Source organism: Protopterus annectens, chromosome 1.part1 (genome assembly GCF_019279795.1).
Source record: "Protopterus annectens isolate FY-2018-M chromosome 1.part1, PAN1.0, whole genome shotgun sequence".
Lineage (NCBI taxonomy): Eukaryota > Metazoa > Chordata > Ceratodontiformes > Protopteridae > Protopterus > Protopterus annectens.
This window is the reverse complement of record NC_056726.1, coordinates 14,791,774-14,811,968: the sequence shown is the minus strand read 5'-3', so window position 1 is coordinate 14,811,968 and position 20,195 is coordinate 14,791,774. Positions and strand designations below refer to the sequence as shown.

The following is a 20,195-nucleotide window of genomic DNA, read 5'->3' as shown; positions in this document are numbered from 1 at the left end:
CTATGAACATGCATTTGAATTTCAGACCTTTATTACTTTCAGAAAATTCTTGCTACCACAAATCCTTTTATTTAAGTAAGTTTGAAATATTATACCAGCAATAATTAAAATCTGTTCCTAGTTTTGAGCCTTTGTTCCCCCTTCATTTTAGGCTTTATCCAGATTTCTTCATCTGAAAGGTACAGAGGTATGCAAACCTCTTTACTGGTGCTGCTGCCAGTGCTTGATCTTGCTCATTGACACTCTCTCTCTCTCACACACACACACACACACACACACACACACACACAGACACACACACACACACACACACACACACTTTTTTATTTTATTTTTATTTTTTATTTTGCACTTGTTAAACAGCAGAAGCACTGCTTAGTGAGCATAAAATAATGGCAACCATTAGTTTTTTTCAGTCCTAGCTCCATGGCAGCTTGATATGCTGCCATGAAGCTGCAGACTCATTTTTTTCAGCGGGGCATTATCTGTAGATTAACACCCTACTGAAGAACGTTCATTCTTCAGTCAGGGTGTAAACTACCGGTCACCCATGCTCTAAGGTCAAATATTATATTCACAGTGTTTTTTAGCAAAAAAAAAAAAATTGTTAAGTTTGCACAGTTGTTTTCTTAGGCAAACATTCATCCAAAGGTTTTATACTTGATGTAGTTGGCCTATCACTGCATTTATGATTTTACCTGAATGACTAGAAAATCAGTCCTGCTAGTCACTTGTGACTCTTTGGGAGTACACATTTCCCTAACTGACAAGTTTATTTAGTTTTATCTTTTTGAAGTGGTTTTCTATATGAAGGAGCGTCTCCCAGCTTCAGGGAGAGTCTGTAAGAATGTTGCCTGGCTTGAGTGCTGCAGATTTCAGTGGTAGTCTTCTCAATACAAAGGCTTGTGTTTTGTGAAAACAAAGTACTACTTGTAAACGCTGACAGCTAAATTGAATGTTCAAGTATGAATCTTCTGAATGTTGTGCTGTGGGTGGAATCATCACCCATCCTCTGAATTCCTTTCCTTGTCTCTAAAATAATAATGCTTTCAGAATGATATGATCACAACCCAGAATACTTGCATTTTTCTTTCAATGTAAAGGCGAGGCAGTTTTTTTTATGCATTTTGGAGAATAGTTTAAGAAGCTGATTAAAATGTTATTGCTTTTCATATGGGAACGTGGATATCATTGTTTCTTTGCCTCTTTGTATAATGCCATTCATGTTACCAAGCTGCATCGAATAACAACTCTGTTAGAAGCTAATTTACTGAAAATGCTGTTAGTTTGATTGTACCACTCTACCTCTGGTTAATACTGTTCCAGTGACGGATGAGAAAAAAGTCAAGCTGCAAGTGAAACAGCCTAAATGTATGACTTACAGTTTTGGCATAAATAAGTTTCAATGTAAACTGGCTGTGTTTTGCTGTTTCTCATTCCTTAGCTGTGGTGCTGCGGTAGCGTTGTCGCCTCACAGTAAGATGCTGTCCAGTTCGATTCTCAGCTAGAGCGTCTGCTGCGTGGAGACAATGTCCATGTGTGAATGGGCGTACCTTTGTTGAAGGTTGTGCATTAGGCCTGGCAAGCCGGTACGTAAAAATCAACTGCCAATCATTAGCGGACCGGAGTTCTGCTGTGGCGACCCCTAACCGGGAAAAGCCGAAAGACACAAACAAATACTTATTGCTACTATATCATCATATATTGCCAGAGCTGTCATTATTCAAAGCCTGAATGTTAAATGCCTCACAACATATTACTTAACTAGTCAGGTATCATCTTTATACTAACTTTCAAATTGCTTAGTACAGATAAATGAAGTCAGAAAAGCAGACCCATCTCTAAAATGTTAATCAAAGCTCAAAATGTATAATCAAGATATACAGTATGTTTCAAGTATGCATTTTGTAACTTTCTGCTAAGTAGTTTTTTTACTTAATTCTTGATTACGTCATCAAATTCCACCTCTCATTTGCAGATGAATTTTTTTTTTTTTTTTTTTTAATATTCTTAACTAGCTAAGTGAACTGTTCCAGCATAAAATCTTTTCTGCAAAAAGTGCAAAAGTAAATGCTATATAAATATATGGGTCTACTACAAGTGCTTGCATGCTAGTAGCTTGCGACACACTTACTGCCACCTGCTCTAAATGGCAAGTGTCCTAACTCCCACTAGCATGATCTTACTTAATGCCTTAGTCCTCTCACCCCCTGGCCCTATCAAACTGTGTAGCCCTTTCAGAGCCATGACTCTAACCCTAAAACTCCCACTTGGTTCCTAACCCTAACTTGAGTCTTAACTCCTTAACCCTAACCCTAACCCTTAAACTCCATTTCCTCTCCCTAAACGTAAAATCCACTTTTGCTCCCTAAACGTAAAATTCCACTGCCGCTTCATAACACTAATGTCTCCATTCACTCCCCAAACCTAAAACTGCACTCCCCCAAACAAAAATTAAAATCCTGATCACTTATTAACTCTAAACTCTCCTCCTGCTCCGTAAAGCTAAACCTCCCGTCATTCTCCAACCATAAACTCCACTACTACTTCCTAACCATTTGTTAACCCTAAACACTCTTCCCACCATCTAACCCTAAAACTCCCATGTCAGTCCCTAAACATAAGTACCCCCCCCCCCATCATTCCCTAACTCGAATAATATGTTTGGGCAAGGTGCCAGCTCCATTCTCTTAGCACAGCTGCTGCACCTTCCTCAAACTCATATTCAGGTTTGAACATGAGTAGCAGTGCATGTGAGCTAAAAAAGCACTCAAGTCCCTGGCTTCGAGCTAGTTGTCTTTGAGCACGTGGGACTCAGAGGCTTGTAGTACACTCTGAATATATACACATTAGATGGATAGCTAAGTAGATGGATAGTTATAAGTATAGATAGAAGTACAGATACAATTTGATATTGTTGTTGATGTTTATTCATTTAGTCAAGTCTGATACTTTGTGATCTTGAGAATTTCAGCATGACAGGCCTGTGTAGTCCTTCTTTAAGTTCTTGCAAATTTAGTTGTGTTACTTTATCAGTGCAGTCCATCCATCTTAGCCTCTGCACCGTGTTAATCCTGTCTTTGCATTATTTCACCATAGTAGTTGAGATGGGTCTATATCAGAAGAGCAAACTTTCAAAAGGTCGAGTCTCATATGATTGACACCATATGAGCAAACTTTTGAATGCTCGCAAGTTTCAACGAATTTGCCGTAGGGAATATTTCTCTTTACTTCACTGTAGTGTGATCTCGGAGTTGGTATATTTAAGTAGCAGGGGCGTGGGGGGTGGAGGGGGGGGCTTGCACCCCTGCTCAGAGCATTCAGGTAGTTTTTTTTTTTTGTTTTGGTTTATTTTTATTATATGCTCGATGTTTTAAAACTTTGCTCATATGGTGTCGATCATATGAGAGTCAAAGTTTTAAATCTTCGAGCATATAATATAGACTCCTGATTTTGGCTATTTTGCTGTTTGTATTGAAACACCTATATCTCCAAATGGTTCAATGTTTATTCATGATGTTTTTCAGAGAATGTTTCTGGCATAATTATTTATAAAACACAATTGGATTGGGCTTTTGCCTGCAAAGAAAATGGACCCAGCTGCATCTTGAATTTTAATGCCAAAATAATGAATTTTCAGTTTCTATGCCTCAAGATGTACAAAGAAGTAAAAGATTACTTTCATACAAAAACACATAATTATTTTAAGTCTGAAGTCATACCAACATTATATATTTATGTTTTGATAGCTTTTGTTTATTTTACCATCTTAAAACCAAACGTAATGCATTTGTTTTCAGCTGATTGTTCTTGTAAAAATTGTACTCTGTCAATTTACAAAGGCTGTTCAGGTCTGAATTCTACCCTAATTTCAAATGACGATATCTCTCTGCTTGTTCAAGATATTCTTATGAATATTTTGGGTCAAGACACATTGATAATCACACTTTCATTTTCCCACAGCCTAATATATTTTAGGGAAAATAGCCATGAGAAGTACAAATATGAGCATGTTTCTCATAACATGTAAAATATGTGTATTTTGCTGTAACACACAAAATGACAGAAAATATTACTTTTTCCAAGAAAGGATACTATTTTTGTTTTTGATTCCAAAAGAACATACCAACAGCATATTCCAGATAAATACTGTGTTTCAGTTTGAAAAAAAATGTAAAATATACATGATCATTGTGAAGCAATGTCAGAAAACACAGCATCTAAATGTCTATGTAAGACTACTGATGATACCAAACAATAGTGGACCATTTCACTGTAGCCATGCGAAGTATTATAACAAATTTCAACAGAGTAGTGTATCATGATGGACCTTCAGCCACAAATTGTACTTAGGTGGTGGTTCTACCTGGAAAGATCTGTATTCAGGAGAAATACATAGGATGTTTACTTCTTATGCATTGACATCTCAATAAAGATGCATGTTAGCCCATTATTTCACTCAGCATGCTGAGCAGATGTTCACATCTTCTTCTTCTTTCGGCTTTTCCTGGTTAGGGGTCGCCACAGTGGAACTCCGGTCCGCTAATGATTGGCAGTAGGTTTTTGCGGTGCCGAGTTGCCAGCCTGATGCCGAACCTTCAACGAAGGCACGCTCATTTTATGCATGTGTTTCGAACGCCACTCGACCACAGGGAGGACATGCAGACTCCACACAGAAGGCATTCCAACTGAGAATCAAACGGGAGAACGTCTTGCTGTGAGGTAAAAATGCTACCACCGCGGCTTCCTGAGCAGCTGTTCACTACAGCACTCAAAATAAGAACAGGATATATTGCAAAATTTCAGACTCAGCATTAAAGCCATATGAACTAAAACCATTGAGGCCTGTCTTTGAAAGACTATATGTTGAGATTTCATTATGAAAATTTCAGATAATAACATTGAGTTTAGCTACAAAACCACACCTAAGACTGCATTTCTAATCTCAGAACTTCAAGTACAGTACACATCTGAATTTGATCCCACACCTTTGAAATCATGTCATTGTGTCCACAGCATATTACAGCTGAAAAAAATCTTTCTGATGAGATATCAAGGATTTGACTTTTGCTTTATACAATTCAACAAAAATGTTCTGAACTGTTGTTGTACTCGGTGTACAGAACAGTAGTTCATCGCAGCATCTAAAATAAAGACAATTATAATGTAAAATGTAAGACTATGGAAGAACAGGCACATGAACTAAAGCCACCAAAGCAAGTTTTTCAAATTCAGTGCTTTGCTCACCCCTTAAGATCTCATTATGAAACTTTCAACCAGTAAAAACAAGGTACATGGCTATAAAACGCACTGAAGACTGCAGTTCTAACCTCAGTGCTTCCAGTGCAGCACATACCTGAATTTGATACCACAGCTTTTGGTCCTAATGACATTGTAGCCACTGTACATTATAACTAAAATATGTATTTTATGGTGAAATATAGAGATTTTTTACTACTGGTGTACTGACTACTCAGGAAAGATTCATTTGGAGCCATTGTTGTACTCAGTCCACTGAACAAAAATGTCAGGCTGTGGCAGTAAAGTCACATGAACTAAAGCCATTAAGGCCCGACTTTTAGTGGCTATATTTCAGTTATGCTTTGAGAGTTGATTAGGCAACTTTTGGGTTATAACAATACAGTGCTGTACGATAAAATACTTATGAAACTGCAGTTCTAACCACAAAGCTGCCAGTGAAGCACACTTCTGAATTTGACTCCTTAGCTTCAGCTGCTTAACTAATAGCATTCAGCCATAGCATGCTGCAACTGAAAAAGTAATTCCCCTATAGAAATATGTAGGATTTTTATGTCTGACATAATGAAAATATTGTACTTATATTCTGGATATTATTTTTATCCAGCCTTTTTGCAGAGTTCATATACTCTCAAGTTGGAAACCATGCACAGAGCCAGACAAAAGCTCTCTGAAGTGATGGATTTACTAGATGTATATAAGAAATTGTATGTCAGTTTACCAAAGACAATTCATAATAAAAAATTCAGGGACTTCTAATAAGATACTTAAGTGTAAAATGCAAGCATAATGTTTCAGTAAAATGTACCCTTGAGAGGGTACACTACATTTTACTGTGAAGGAATCATATAAATATAGTGACTGCACTGCTCTTTGAGGAATACTGTCTCTGGATCAGTACTCATTCAGAAATGATCATGTAATTGTCCTTTGCATTTCTACAAGACCTGTCTTCCTCTCCTCTCATAAACAGGCAGCCACATGTGGCAATCACCTCTTATTCATGACTGCCAAAAGTGGCAAAATAACATCCACAGTAATACCTTTCCACTGGTTCTTACTGTGTACCACAACTCAATGTCAACTGCCATAAAATTACATTTAAAATGTGTATGATATATGTAGTTATCACTGTCCACAGATCTATCTGGTTTCCTGCCAGAAAGGTGAATAAACACATGATCACAACAAAGATATTTATACAAGAGCATTCAGACACCATGCTCTGTCTCCACTCCTCCCACTAACTAAATCAATGATCAATTTATTGCAATCACCCTAAATCTCTTTATGTTTCATTCTCTAAACAGATAACCACTTCTGGTGATCAGCTGGGATTGCCAAAAGTGGTGAAAAAAGATATCCCTCCTCGTGTATTTCAAAGTGCTGCTACTGCAATCTCCCTTATCTATCCCACTAAAAACACAATAAAAGTCTAGTCTGCTGTGGACACTGTCTGCTATTACCACTGCTTACAGGTTTCCTGTCTGAAAGTAAAATAAAAGACATATCTGAAAGAGAAAATTGTCCCCAAAGAAGAATCATCACATCTACAGTTCCTGGTTGTCTCCATTCATATGCAGAGAAGTTGCCAGTTAAGCAATGGACTCCATTGCTAAGGGAAACCGATTGCGAGTGCTTAAACTGTTCAGTAATAGGACATGGGTAACCAATTGCTATGTTCATGGGGTAGATGTGAGAAGTCATACTAATAAATAACATGCTTTCTCACTTTCATGCTAAAGTTCCCATTAAATTTAATGGGAGGCTGCAGGGTAATAATTTGGTTAGTACAGTTACTGTACTAGTGAAATAATTTACCTCACAGATATGCTATGAAAAAAAAATATTTTCTTCTTCTGTATTTTAAAACTGGAGTCATTCTGGTTTTAAAATAAGAACAAATTTGAACTAAAAACTAACTAATTCAGCACTGACATTAGGAGTAAATCACCAAGCTGCCATAGTAATCCTAAATCCATAGGAAAGGATTAGGTGTTGACTGATTCATTGTTGTACTCCATCAAGTTCTCAAATGTTTTATCCACAGTGCAAAAACATTGATTTTCTAGTGCACAATTTTACTCGTAGTCTGACTCTCTCAGCCATGTTATTACTATGGAAAGCATAGCTTTCCCTATGAAGAACTTTGTTGACAGTATCATGTCTTTTCTGTCTAAAATATTATCCAGATTTGCAATGTCTTTCCTTCCAAGAAGCAAGTGCCATTTAATTTCATAGCTGCAGTCACCTTCTGCATAGATTTTTTTAACCCAGGAAAATAAAATCTATCACTGCCTCCACTTCTTCCCCATCTGTCTCCAAGTAATTGTAGGGCCAGATGATATCTTCTTATTTATTTATTTATTTAGCTGTGGAACATCAAGCCATTTTTTGTGCTTTCTACTTTTAATTTTATTGACAGGCTTCAGCCATCAGACTGGTATCATCTGCATATCTGAAGTCATTAATGTTTCCCAGCAGTTTTGATTCTAGCATCTGATTAATCAATTTACATGAGATGTTCAGTGTTTGAATTAAATAAGTAGGATGACAATATACAGATATGTCACATTCCCTTCGCAGTATTGAACCAGTCAATTATTGTATATTTGTTCTGTTACTTCTCTTCCTGATGACAGATTCCACAGGAGGCAGATAAAGTGACCTGCTATTCACATTTCTCTATGAACTTGCTGTGACAATGTGAGGTATTGCCAGCTATGCCAGGAGATGTAGGGCAGTGGATGTGTAACATATGCCAGCATAGTTAGCTGGACTTTTATAAAGAGTTGTATGTTATTTGTATATCAGATTGATTTGTACTGGTGCTTGTGTTGAAAATGTATTTGTAAAGTTGCTTGTGTTAAAAAATGTATCAACGGTGACCAACATTGTGTTCTGCTGGACAGAAAAAGAAATCCACTTGTATGTCAGACAGTATTTTAACTATTGAAGTTAATATATTGTAGCTAAGGATGCTGGAAGAGAAGAGGTAAATCTCAGCCTAGTTAACTTGGAAAAATAGCTTGAAATTAAATGACTTACTTTAGGCCATAAAGATTGTATTTTACAGTTCTGATTGCAGCCAGAGATGAAATGTCTGTGAAAACAAGGACTAGGAATCCTGCTTCTTGTTGGAATGTAGGATATTTCTAAGAAACATGTTTAAAAAACAGATAGACAAAAATAAAGGAACAATATAAGCACATTATCAGAGAGACAGTGGGAAATCTGTACAATTTACTGAACTATATTGCAAAATTCTACCATACAATGTAATTTATTTGAAGATCTAAGATGTATGTCCTCTTTCTTTAAATTATTATTGCCACTGTTATTCTCATTTACTATGATTTTCTGTGTACTAGACGGCTTCAAAAATCACATTATGAGGAGGGTTCAGAAACGTGTGAAGGGGAAAATCAAGCCAGAAAATAGGGCCATACCTCCAAAAATAGAGATGTCCTGTGAAAGTGTAAATCAGGCCTGAAGATAGGAATACTCCTCCAAAATACAGACAGTTGAGAGGTCTGTCTTTGGGTGGTGTGCAAGTGGCAAACAGCTAATGGCTTAATGTCCCATGTAGCCCAGCAGAACTCAGTCTGCAAAAGTTGCAAGCACCCAAGTGCTTTTATCACCTGCACTGCAAAAGGTGGGATGTCAGACGTAATGCTGTTTACATGGCAGGCAGTTTTAGGATGAAGTAAGACTAGACCCTAACAGTAGAAATGAGCTCTTTGTTAACTGAATGGAACCTCATTGCTAGGGAAAGAATCATGTCTTGTGCAGGAGGTTAAAAACTACCAGATAGATTTAGTTAGTCTTATCTTCACTTGAAGTACTGGTTCCTGAAACAGGCACCTCAAGCATAGGTTCAGTCTTTCTTACTTTGGAGCTGACCCTTAAGACAGGAACTGGGTAGGTGTAGAGATAATCACAAGCCCATGGATGGGTGCCATTTGGAATTTGTTTCATTAAACAAGAAAGTAACTTGATCATGCAAGTTGCAGAGACAAAAACACTCTATGTTGTTTGTACAGTGTGTGTGTGTGTGTGTGTGTGTGTGTGTGTGTGTGTGTGTGTGTGTGTGTGTGTGTGTGTGTGTGTGTGTGTGTGTGTGTGTGTGTGTGTGTGTGTGTAGTGCTTGATTGGGTACCAGCTACTGATTCTGTAGATGTGGTGGAATTTTTAGGGTTCATGGAGAGAGAGCTTGCTTAATCTAAACCTGAGATGTGAACATATGCTAGTCAGGGATTTCCATGACAAACACCATATTTAAACACAGGGTTTATGGTAAGTATAGTTGGTATCAAGAATCTTAAGCCAGAAATTAATGTCTGAGTATGTATCGGACCTGATGCCATATGCCTTTGGCATTTAGGTTGAAAGCTGCTATCAGACTGATCACCATTTAGTAGTAAGATGTGGCATTTCACTGGGATGGTGGCTGGTTATAAATGGAAAACCCCTGCTTCTAATGACAGTGTCCAGGGAATGCCTAGCCAGGGTTTCTGCACTGGATGATTTCAAGTCTCACCTCTTGAAGAGTTTCTCTTATGTACTTTAAAGGACAGGAATGCAAATTCTAATTAGACCATGTTGAAATCCTCAATAGTTGAGGTAGATGCATAAATTTGTAACCAAAAGATGGCTGATGCTTGCCATGATAGATAAACAGGACCTAATGGTGGACACCAGCAGAGAGGGAAACTGTTGGGATAAACAAAAAAAAGGCATTGTGTGTAGTGCTATCAGCAAATCTGACTGATAGGTAACTGACAAACCAAGAAAGAAACAGCTGTAACATTCAATGAAGCAAAGGCCCAGGTGTGAGAGGAGTGTTGTGAAGATGTGAAGAATGAATTTCCAGTGGCTTATAAGAGGTAGTGGCAAACTGTATGGCAGCTTAGGAGAAGAGATGTAATACTGCCCAAACTGTTTTCAGCTGGGATGTAGGGGGGTGCTATTGTCAGGATATGGAAGGAGCACACTAAGGAACTCTGGAAATCATTGGATCTGCCCTGCTCTTATGAAGCGCTGCCAAAAAAAAGGTGGTGACTGTAAACTCATGTCTGAAGTATGTGGAAATGGTCTTCTTACCAAGGGTAACAGATATGCTGTCCATACAAAGATGTGCCACTGCTAAACTTCTCAATGGCCTTTTAAATTATCTTTCCTGTTCAGTTTGTTTCCACCATGACCCTCTCCAGGACAGTAGTTTAGAAAAAGGATGAATAAATGGTAAATTTTATACGTACATACATATGAATTTGAGAATGTTATGGAAGGGAAGAGTATTCGTTTGAAAGTGTTATGAATGAATATATGTAGAAAAAAAGGGAAATAGCAGCAGAACAGAGAACATCGATTATTTAGCGTTGCATGCAGATATGATGCTGTAATGGTAAACGTCTTAAAGAAACAAGAACAAAGAAAAAGATGAAGGAAGTCAGTGTTTAATGAAATGAAGATGAGTTGTATATTTGTAGGATGTGTATGTGATGGTGTTTAGTTATTGTTTAGTTTACCTGTGTACTGGGAGTCATGTAGATAGCATGGTTTAGTGGTTTAGCACCAATTTTAAACAGCTTTATTTATTTAGTGCAATTTAACTTGCAGCATGAGTTCACATATATTAGTAGCAATATTTGCAAACATTTTTCATTGTTATCTTCTTGACTTACACATTTTTGTCATTATTTCAGTGTTATTCTTTGCATCATACCTTCATATTTGCCAGTACCAACCAACCTCCAATGTTACACATCTCCCTAGATAATATTGTGCATTCCATTTATTTTTATGCAGTTTTACTCCCTCCCACCTTTAATGATACCAGCTCCCATTCTTCAGGTTTTTACAATATTTGGTATCTCTTCTAAAATGGATTTATATTTGATTTTCATTTTTCATAATTGCCTTTTGTCTGCCAACATTAAACTTAAGTTAATGTGTCTAGGCGCTTCTGATCTTAAACTTCAGATTTGAAAAACATGTCTTTTGTTAATACAGTTTATTCCTCTAATAACATTTTTGTGAGCGCATTCTGTAAGAATCTGTAAAAACAAGCTCCTCTCTTTCTTTGTCTCTTTAAATATACATATATATATATAGATATATATATATATATAGATATATATATAGATATATATATATATATATAGACAGAGAGAGAGAGAAAGGAACTTTAGTTGTGTGGTCAAATCTTGTTGCCCTAATCCACATTGCTCCATAGTGAAAATCAGTTTATTCCATTTAACTGTTGCCCTTTTCCACTTTGCAGACTCCTTTAGCTCCTTGTGAATTGTCATCCACAGCTTCAAATTAATTACATAACCAAATGAACTATAAATATTTCACTTCCTATATCTTACTGTCCAAATCCATAATCATGACCCTCAAGTCACTTTTTAATTACTTTCTGATACATCTCCTCTCACATATCCCTGGCTACTACAACCAAATCATTTGTAACCCGTATTCCTAAGAATGTAATTTTCTCATGCTCATGTAAATATGGATACTAATTAATATTTCCTTGGGATCTGAAGTTATATTCCTGTCGTGGGGTTCCTTAGTTTTGCTACTAGACTTTCAGTATTCTCTTACTTTAACCATTGCACTTCATCACTCTGTGATTATTTTGTTATTTATTTATTTAACATTTGTTGACCAGGAATGTCCGACTAGGACAGAGCCTATTTTCAGAGGAGGCCCAGGAAGAAACGCTCCAGACACATCTTTGGAATGCGGGAGAAAACTGGCGTACTGGAGGAAACCCACGTGATTGCAGGGAGGAAATGCAAACTCTGCACAGAAGGCACCCCCACCGAGAATTGAACTGGTTAACCTCTTGCTGTGAGGTGACAACATTAACACACTGTACAACTGCACCACCCAAATCAATTCATGTCATAGCATTTCATTCCTAGGTTTAGACATGTGCTGTGGAATGATGCTGGGCATATTGGAAGAAGGATGCTAATGATGGTGGTGCAGAGGAAGGCGTAAGATAAAGTTTATAGATGTGGTGAGAGAGAGTATGCAGGTGGTTGGTGTGACAGAGCAAGATGCAGAGGACAGGAAGAAATGGAAACAGATGATCCACTGTGGCGACCCCTAACAGGAGCAGCTGAAAGAAGAAGAGTTGTTTTTTTTTCCCTAGCACTTTGCAACTGCTCCTTCTCCTTGTCTAAAATATTTCCCTTTTTTCTGCAGTGATTTAACATTTGCCAGCCCTTCTAAGTAATTCCTATTACCCTTTCCCTGTATCTCTTATTCCTATAGTCCACAAAATGTTTTTGAAATCCATTGTTAACATATTCCAAGTGCTAGCTACCCATTTGGCAGTAGTTTCTATCTGTACTAACAACTCCACCATGCTAACTCTTACCCTGTCTTTACATTCTTCAATTTTTGATAAATATGTAGGAAAGTACCAATGTCTCTCCTATACTTTATTACCTTGTATCCATATCTTAGTCCATATGGAGCATAGCAGATAACTGGGACAGATTCAGTACTTTCAGTCACATGAACAAGCTCCTTTGATATATTGTGTCTGTCCAACCCAGACCATTTGCTATCCCTGTGAAATCATATAGAATTCTGTTTGAACTTCTAGTGAAGCATTGGTTTACTGAAACAGCATCCTTCATATCAAATAGGTTCATATTATTTCTTTAAAATTCTACCTGCTCTAGTTGTAACCTCCCTTCTAGGTCCCTCAGTACATCCTCACTATTACAAATCAAATTCCATTCAGCAATCATAATAAAAATATCTCTCTGGAAGCATATTATTACCCCAAAAATTCTTATCAGCCTGACAAAAATCATTTTAAAGGAAATATAAACACATGCCAAGGTAAAGCTCTTTCCTTGACCGTTGTTTCTTAATGTCATAAAACTGCTATTGCTATCTTTTGTCTATCACTTTTAGAGGCCCCATTACTAATAGCATAATTGTTCTTCTCTTTCTTTGTCCCTGATATTCTGTTGAGTATCCACAGTGAGTGTGGTGGTCTGTTTCCCAGTGTGACATTTTACAATTCCTCTCAGTCATTTGTATTCAGTTGTGAATAAAAATATGCTTGACCAAGTAACAAACAATTAATACTGCCGGAGCAGTGCATCGTATACAAAAAAATCTCATTGTAGTTTTCTTCTTCACACTATGCCCTTGAGTGTGTTGCTAATCATTGATTTGAATGTTTATTTGTTAAGGAGAAAATAACAGATATCAAGATGGCATAAGTCTTACACAGCAAATAAGAATATGTTGAGCATTGTCTACAGCTACTGATGAAATGCCAAGCCATTTCTAAATAAAATATATTTTAGTTATCCTCGCACAGAGCAAGTCATGGAAGTTTTGCATATTACTATCTTAAACATATTGTATGCGTAATTATAATGTGGTATAATTTTTTTTCTTCTTTCTTGTCAGGTGGGAGCCTACGTTTGGAGTCTGTGGGAGAAGATGATGAACTGGTTGTAGAAAATGGTGACGCCAACTGCAGTATGTCAGAAAACCCTGCCCGAATAGCACGCAAGCATTCTCTTCCACATCAGTTTGACACAACAGGGAACAGACAGGTCTGCCTTAACTTTTTTCTTTATATAGTCGTACAGCACAGCGCACAAAGAAGGGTGGCTAAGGTGTGTTGAGGACACTAGGATAGTGTGGTGTCAGGGCCTGTACAACTGCTTGCTTTTAATGTAAATAAAACCTTAATTTATGAACAGTATAGTAGGTATGAGCTGCATGACAGGTCAGTGATTAAGGTTTGTACCTCACAGTTCCAGGGTTCCTTTTTAAAAAAATATTTTTCAGATGACTGGATTCAAAATCAGAGTTACTTTTCAGCTGTAATCTAGTGATATGAGTGCAAAAAAATGCAAAGAGTAATAAATGCAGCATATTAAGAGAAATATGTTTAATGTACACAGTGGATTTTAAAGTGCTGAATAAAGTTATTTTATGTTACAGTTATTGAGGCCTATACAGTTGTTCCAGCACACCATTTAAACAAATCCCTCTGTAACCTGGAGTTAAGCATTAGCTTTTGTATTTAAGTATATTCTGTCCTAGGTAAAATCACTGCTGCATTTACATGTCTGCTGGTATATCATGCCAGAGTTTAGACTCTTAAACTGAGAAGGCCAAAGCAGGGAGTAAGGATAAAGAAGAGCAAAAAAAAAACCGCCTGGGCTGTGGTCTCAGTTGCAACATTCTGGCTACAGATTGAGATTGTGTCACAGCCGAAGGAGCTTGAATGTTACAGATCAGGATCAGACCTTTCAACCGCTCATTGCATGCATTCTGGACAAAACTAAAAATAATGGGGGAACAAACGCCCAAAAATAGGATAGGAATTTTTAAATATTGGATATGTAGTCTGAAACTCAAATGTCTTTCTTTATTTAGTGACTTCAGTAATGAATTATTTGCCAGAAAACAACACATTTTATGAGGAACAGACCAAAAATATGAGGCAAAAGTCTGGACATTCTGAGAAAATCTGGACACCTGAGAGGTATGATCAAGATAGTAATTTGACTCTTTTTTCATTAGGTGTCCAACTTACCTATATCTTGGTCAGGCTTTGGTATTCTCTTTTTGTTGAATTTATTAAAAATAAACTGTGTGTAACTCTTGCAGAATGGAGCATTATCTGTGACTAGAAGTAGTACATATACCAGACCAGACCAAATCTGTCCTTCACTCTCTCTTCAGCTGTACTTCATCTCTTTGTATCATTTACTTGTAAATCTTGTAATATTGTGCATCATTTACCTGTATATCCGGTAATGTTATTTTTTTTGTTAATATTAATGTCTAGTTATCTAATTTAAAACAGTGTGCCTTCTTATTTGTGACTCCTATAATTTTATTCCAACTACGAAGAAAAAGATGAACTATTACAACCACAGAGAAAGACCAGTGAAAAACAGCTGTACTTTCCACAAAAATAGATTTATTTGTAAAACCTTGTAGTCTCTAGCGCCTCGGCTGTTGCCTTTACAGAGTTTAAAAACCTTACCCCTTTGAATCCCCACAATATATATCTTTTAACATTCCAATAAATCAATTATACAATTAAATAAAACAGCTCAAAGCTGTCAATAAAACAATCAATATTTAAAACCTTGCCAATTACACTCCTTATTAAGCCCTCTGGGCTGTAAAGTTTCATATTTCATAATATGAATAGCTTCTTTTTTCCTCAAAACATGTTTTAGCAAATCTTCATTACCATACTGATATTTTATTTGTTCGAAAACTGTAACCTTCATATCCTTTATAACCCCCCCCCCCCATGTACCAAATGAAAATGCTCTGCTATTGGACTCGACATTTTTTTATTTTTCACATCCCTTACGTGTTCTTTTATTCTCTCTGCCAAGCTTCTTTTAGTCTCCCCTATATAATTTTTACCACATAAACATTTAATCAAATAAATTGCACCTCTACTCAAGCAGGTATAAGTACCCATGGTGTTAAATCTTTTATCACCTATTTTTTCTGCCTCATTTTTTATATACTGACACACTGAACATTTTCCACAAGGAAATGTCCCCTTCTTAATAACAGTGTCTCCTATCCTTTGTACTGGTCTTCTATACCTCCCTCGTACTAAAAAATCTTTTAAACTACGTCCCCTTTGATATGAAACACAAAGCTCCATATTTGTCAGGGAGAGTACCTCTCTTCTGATTTGTTTCCAATAACTTTTTACTATCTCATTCAGCTTATTAGAAAAAACAGTGTACTTAGTAACAAAAATATATTTGAACTTTCTTTCTCTTTCTTTATTATTTCAAACTTGTTATTCATAGTAGTTTTCTTATTAAATATTCCTTTATTATTTTCTTTATATAATTTTGCATAACTTTGTTTTATTTCATCTGAATTATAACCTCTCTCTATAAAATTAATCATCATATATTTAGCTTCTTCTCTTGCCTCTTCAACATCACTACACAACCTCTTAATTCTCAGCCTCTCACCATAAGGTATAGATTTTAAAGTATGTTCTGGATGACAACTTGTAGCATGTAACATCCTATTTGCCTGATTAAACTTCCTATATATCACAGTATGAATCTTTTTACCTGTTTGTCCTTTTAAAGAAATATCCAAAAAATTAATTCAGATACTTTCTTTTTTGCACCTTTGTGCAATAATTCAACAATATTATTAGATTTAGAATGCATTTCAACCTTTATTGATACGTTGTGCATAATGGTTTGGTGAAAAGGCTTAAGAATTCAATTTAAATTTTTAACTCTATATTTGATTTATGCAATAAGATATCAAGATATTTCTCATTTCATTATTATATTTTCTTTTTGTCATCAGGCATACTTTTGGAAGCATTAGACTTAGCTAATAAAAGATGAGACTGAATATTTTGCAATTCCAAATCCTATTCTTTGTTTATTTTTGAACCATGAAATTATTTTATCATGAATATAAGTCTTTAAAGCATCCCAGTTCATAATTATGTTAACCTCTGATGTGTAATTTATTTGAAGAAAAAAAATGCAATTCTGACATAAGCCAAGTTTTGAAATATTTATTTATTTATTTATTTGTTATATAAGCTGTAATTCTTATGTGGTTTAGCCTTTTATAATCAGTTTGAAATTTAAGGATAAGAGAATTCTGATCAGAAAAAGGACAATGGAAAATGGAAAAATGTGAAACTTTAAAAAAATAAATAATGAGAAATTTATATTCTGTCTCTTCTAGTTTAGGTACCAAATCTATGGTCTTGATGAGACTATTTTAATAAATTGATGTTTTTTTATATTAAATATGTCAATTAAGTTAAGAAACACAATCTGTCTCTTAAATAATTTTGCAGTAGAAGTGAGTCTTAGTTGTCTCTTATTGATAGCATCTGCATTATCCAAAATACAAGTAAAGTCACAGCCTATTACTAAATTACCCTTGTAAGTTTTTGTGATGAAATCTAGATGTTTGGGCAGTCTTTGTCCCCACACCAGGAAACCAATAAAGGTTGAGCAAAGTCCAAAGACTATTAATGAGTCTTAAGATAACAAGAGAAATGAGTCATTGGTCTTCATACTTCAAAATTATTTGGAGGTTAATATTTTTCTTCCAAAGAAACATTACCCCCCCCCCCCATTTTATTTTTGTAAGAAGAATGAGCAAGTGTTAAATAACTGTTGGGATTCCAAATATCTCTTTCAGATAATTTGAAATGAGTTTCATGAAGAAAGACTACTTGCACTTTATTTACATTCAGATATCTTAGCAAAGTTGATCTTTTCCTTGGCTTGTTTAAACCATTAGTATTTAGAGATAGTAAAGTTAAATCCATAGATATACATTAAAATAATTATAAGGTTACTATTAATACTGAATCCCAATAACTCTATCATATGATGATTAAGTACCTAAAAGTATAAATTATACACCTAATATAGACCTTTTTATGATTAGAACATTAGCTATTTCTGTTCCAGGCCTAAAAAGAAAAAAATACAAAAGATATTATGAAAAACATATTAACAATAAGAATATAAAAACTCAGTATCAAACATGGAATTATTCAAAATTCCTAGTCTAATAGATAAGCTGTTATCCCTCAGACTGACCTTCATAAGTATCCAAAGTATGCCAAGACAAGGTCTACAGATACTACATGCATAAAAGAAACTATTTATTTAAAAAAATAAAAAATAAATGAGAAAGAAACTTCTCAATCAGAATATGAGAAAATATCTACTATTAAAGTTAAAATGGTAAGATTAAAGAAATACTGACCTTTGTCTGAATATCAAATTATAAACATCCATTAAAATATTCCAAATGAGAATATAAGAATAATGAATGAATAGATTGAAATAATGATTATAAATACATTAGGTATGTGAATATAATAAATATGAATACAGTCAACAGAAGCTTAATGAGATAAAAATAAACATTTGTAATAACCACATACAGAATGACCTACAGGTTTCAGTATCTGTAATTATGTAAAGAAAGTTCTCACTCGGACCTTTCTAGGACAGACGATTGATTACATAATAGAAAATACTTGGTCGATATCTATGTCATTTGTAACACAACAGGAATTTTGCAAGAAACTGATTGCAAATGCATGTTAATCAGCTGAAATGATTGTCATAAAACAAAATTATAAATGTACTTTTCTCTTTTTTTCCTTTTTTTTCTTCTGAAAAGCTGTTCAGTTTGTAATGGGCAATGTCTGCAGCTTCTTCTTTACAACAAACAAATACGCTGTTGGATATGCTAGATGATATGAAAAAAAATCAGGGTAGTGAAATGATTTAGATAATGTATGTGTCTCACCTATCTGCCCAATCTCACTGGAAGAGACAAATTGTTTTTATCCAGATATAACCAAAACAGTACACAAGTCAAAAAAAAAAAAAATGAATTCCCCAGACATCTACGTTGAGTAACACTATGTTGGCTTTACTTCTACTTTTTTGTTTCATATTTTACTACTAGATTTTCCCCTCCTTTTTCCTTTTCCTTTCTTCCTAATCCTATGTTCACAGACAAACAAGAAATTATGCTCTGACCCTCCTTGGCCTCCTGTTCATTCTGGAATAGGAAATAAACCTGGAAATACCTGGTTAAAAGAACTAGTCTTCATCAGCAGACAGTTAAGACACCTTGTCAGGATAGTTTCATATCCCAGTCTAGCTCTACTCCTAGATCAAGCTTCTACCTCATTTCAAGAATAGTTGCACCTGTCTCATCATCAATGTTAAGGTAGATAATTGAATGGCAGCCTCAAATTCTTCCTTGTGTTGCTTTCCTTGTGACCGAAGGGAACTTCAGAACATGGTTTATTGGCTAGGCTTATAGTAGACTTTAGACTGGTTCCCTAGTACTTCCCTATGAACATATAAGCCAATAATATAATTTTCAGCAGTAAAACAGAACATCTTTGTGGAATATCAAGCAAAAGAGAGGTTGCTACAAGGTAGAAGACAGTTACATATACCTTGTAACATGTCATGACATAACCTGTATTACCCCTAAACTGAGCCCCATGCTTGTGAGGATCACTGAAACATATGCATCATAATTCAAGTTGCTTTTTATAATATTTCTTGAAGTAGAAGCATTTCTAGTATGTGTGGCAGACATACCTGCAGTTCTTGTGGAATGAACCCAGGCTTAGTCTTGAAATGAGAAGTTGTATTTTCAGCAAAAAAACAATGGGAGTAAGCCAGAGACTTTTGTAATATGTATTTAGTAAAATAAACTGCATCCCTGTATAAAAAACAGTGTAGGGCATTCAAGCACCTTCATAGCTTTGTATTTACGATATTTCCGCAACCGCAATAGGGAAGGAATTATTTCACATAGACCATTGCAGGAAGAGCACCAGGATAACATTTCCTACAGCTTCCAGGTAAGCGTAGCTGTGCAAGATTGAAAATGAAGCTCCTCAGATGTAGGCACAGATGCTAAGTGTGAGGATATCAGATATTGTTATCTGAAAAATTATATGGAGCTGCTTACTGTGATGGGTTTAAAGTCTTCTAAGACACTCAGTCTTGCTGGCTGGATCCTGCTAAAATCAAAGTCTGGTTATAGCTGCATTCACAGTCTGTTGCATACAGAAATTTGCAGAATATACACCGATGAGAGAATATACTTTGCAGCATCAACTTTAGAGCAGTAACAAATAACTTTTTATAATAAGCCAAATGGACTAACGTTGCAGCTTAAAGTACTGTTTCACTTTACTTCTCATATAGTACAGATGATGTGAGAGATATAACATTTACCTCGAGACAAATGTGTCTCTACCAATACCCCTAACATAACTGGATTCATACAGCTCTTTATATACAATTTTAGTCATGCACATAGATATACATTTCCTCTTGGTATTCTATTTTGGAGAATTGCTC

The 20,195-nt window shown here is 35.6% G+C and overlaps 1 protein-coding gene across 4 annotated transcripts in view; it reads left to right on the top strand.

Moving 5' to 3' along the window:
• The window catches only part of PDZD2 (PDZ domain containing 2), a 2,738,687-nt gene that overhangs the window by 2,181,190 nt on the left and 537,302 nt on the right, over nt 1-20,195 (top strand). For all 4 annotated transcript variants that reach the window (XM_044073368.1, XM_044073377.1, XM_044073386.1 and 1 more), the window contains one exon: nt 13,711-13,859. In XM_044073368.1, coding sequence (XP_043929303.1) covers nt 13,711-13,859 — 149 coding nt within the window. The remainder of the gene's footprint in view (nt 1-13,710; nt 13,860-20,195) is intronic.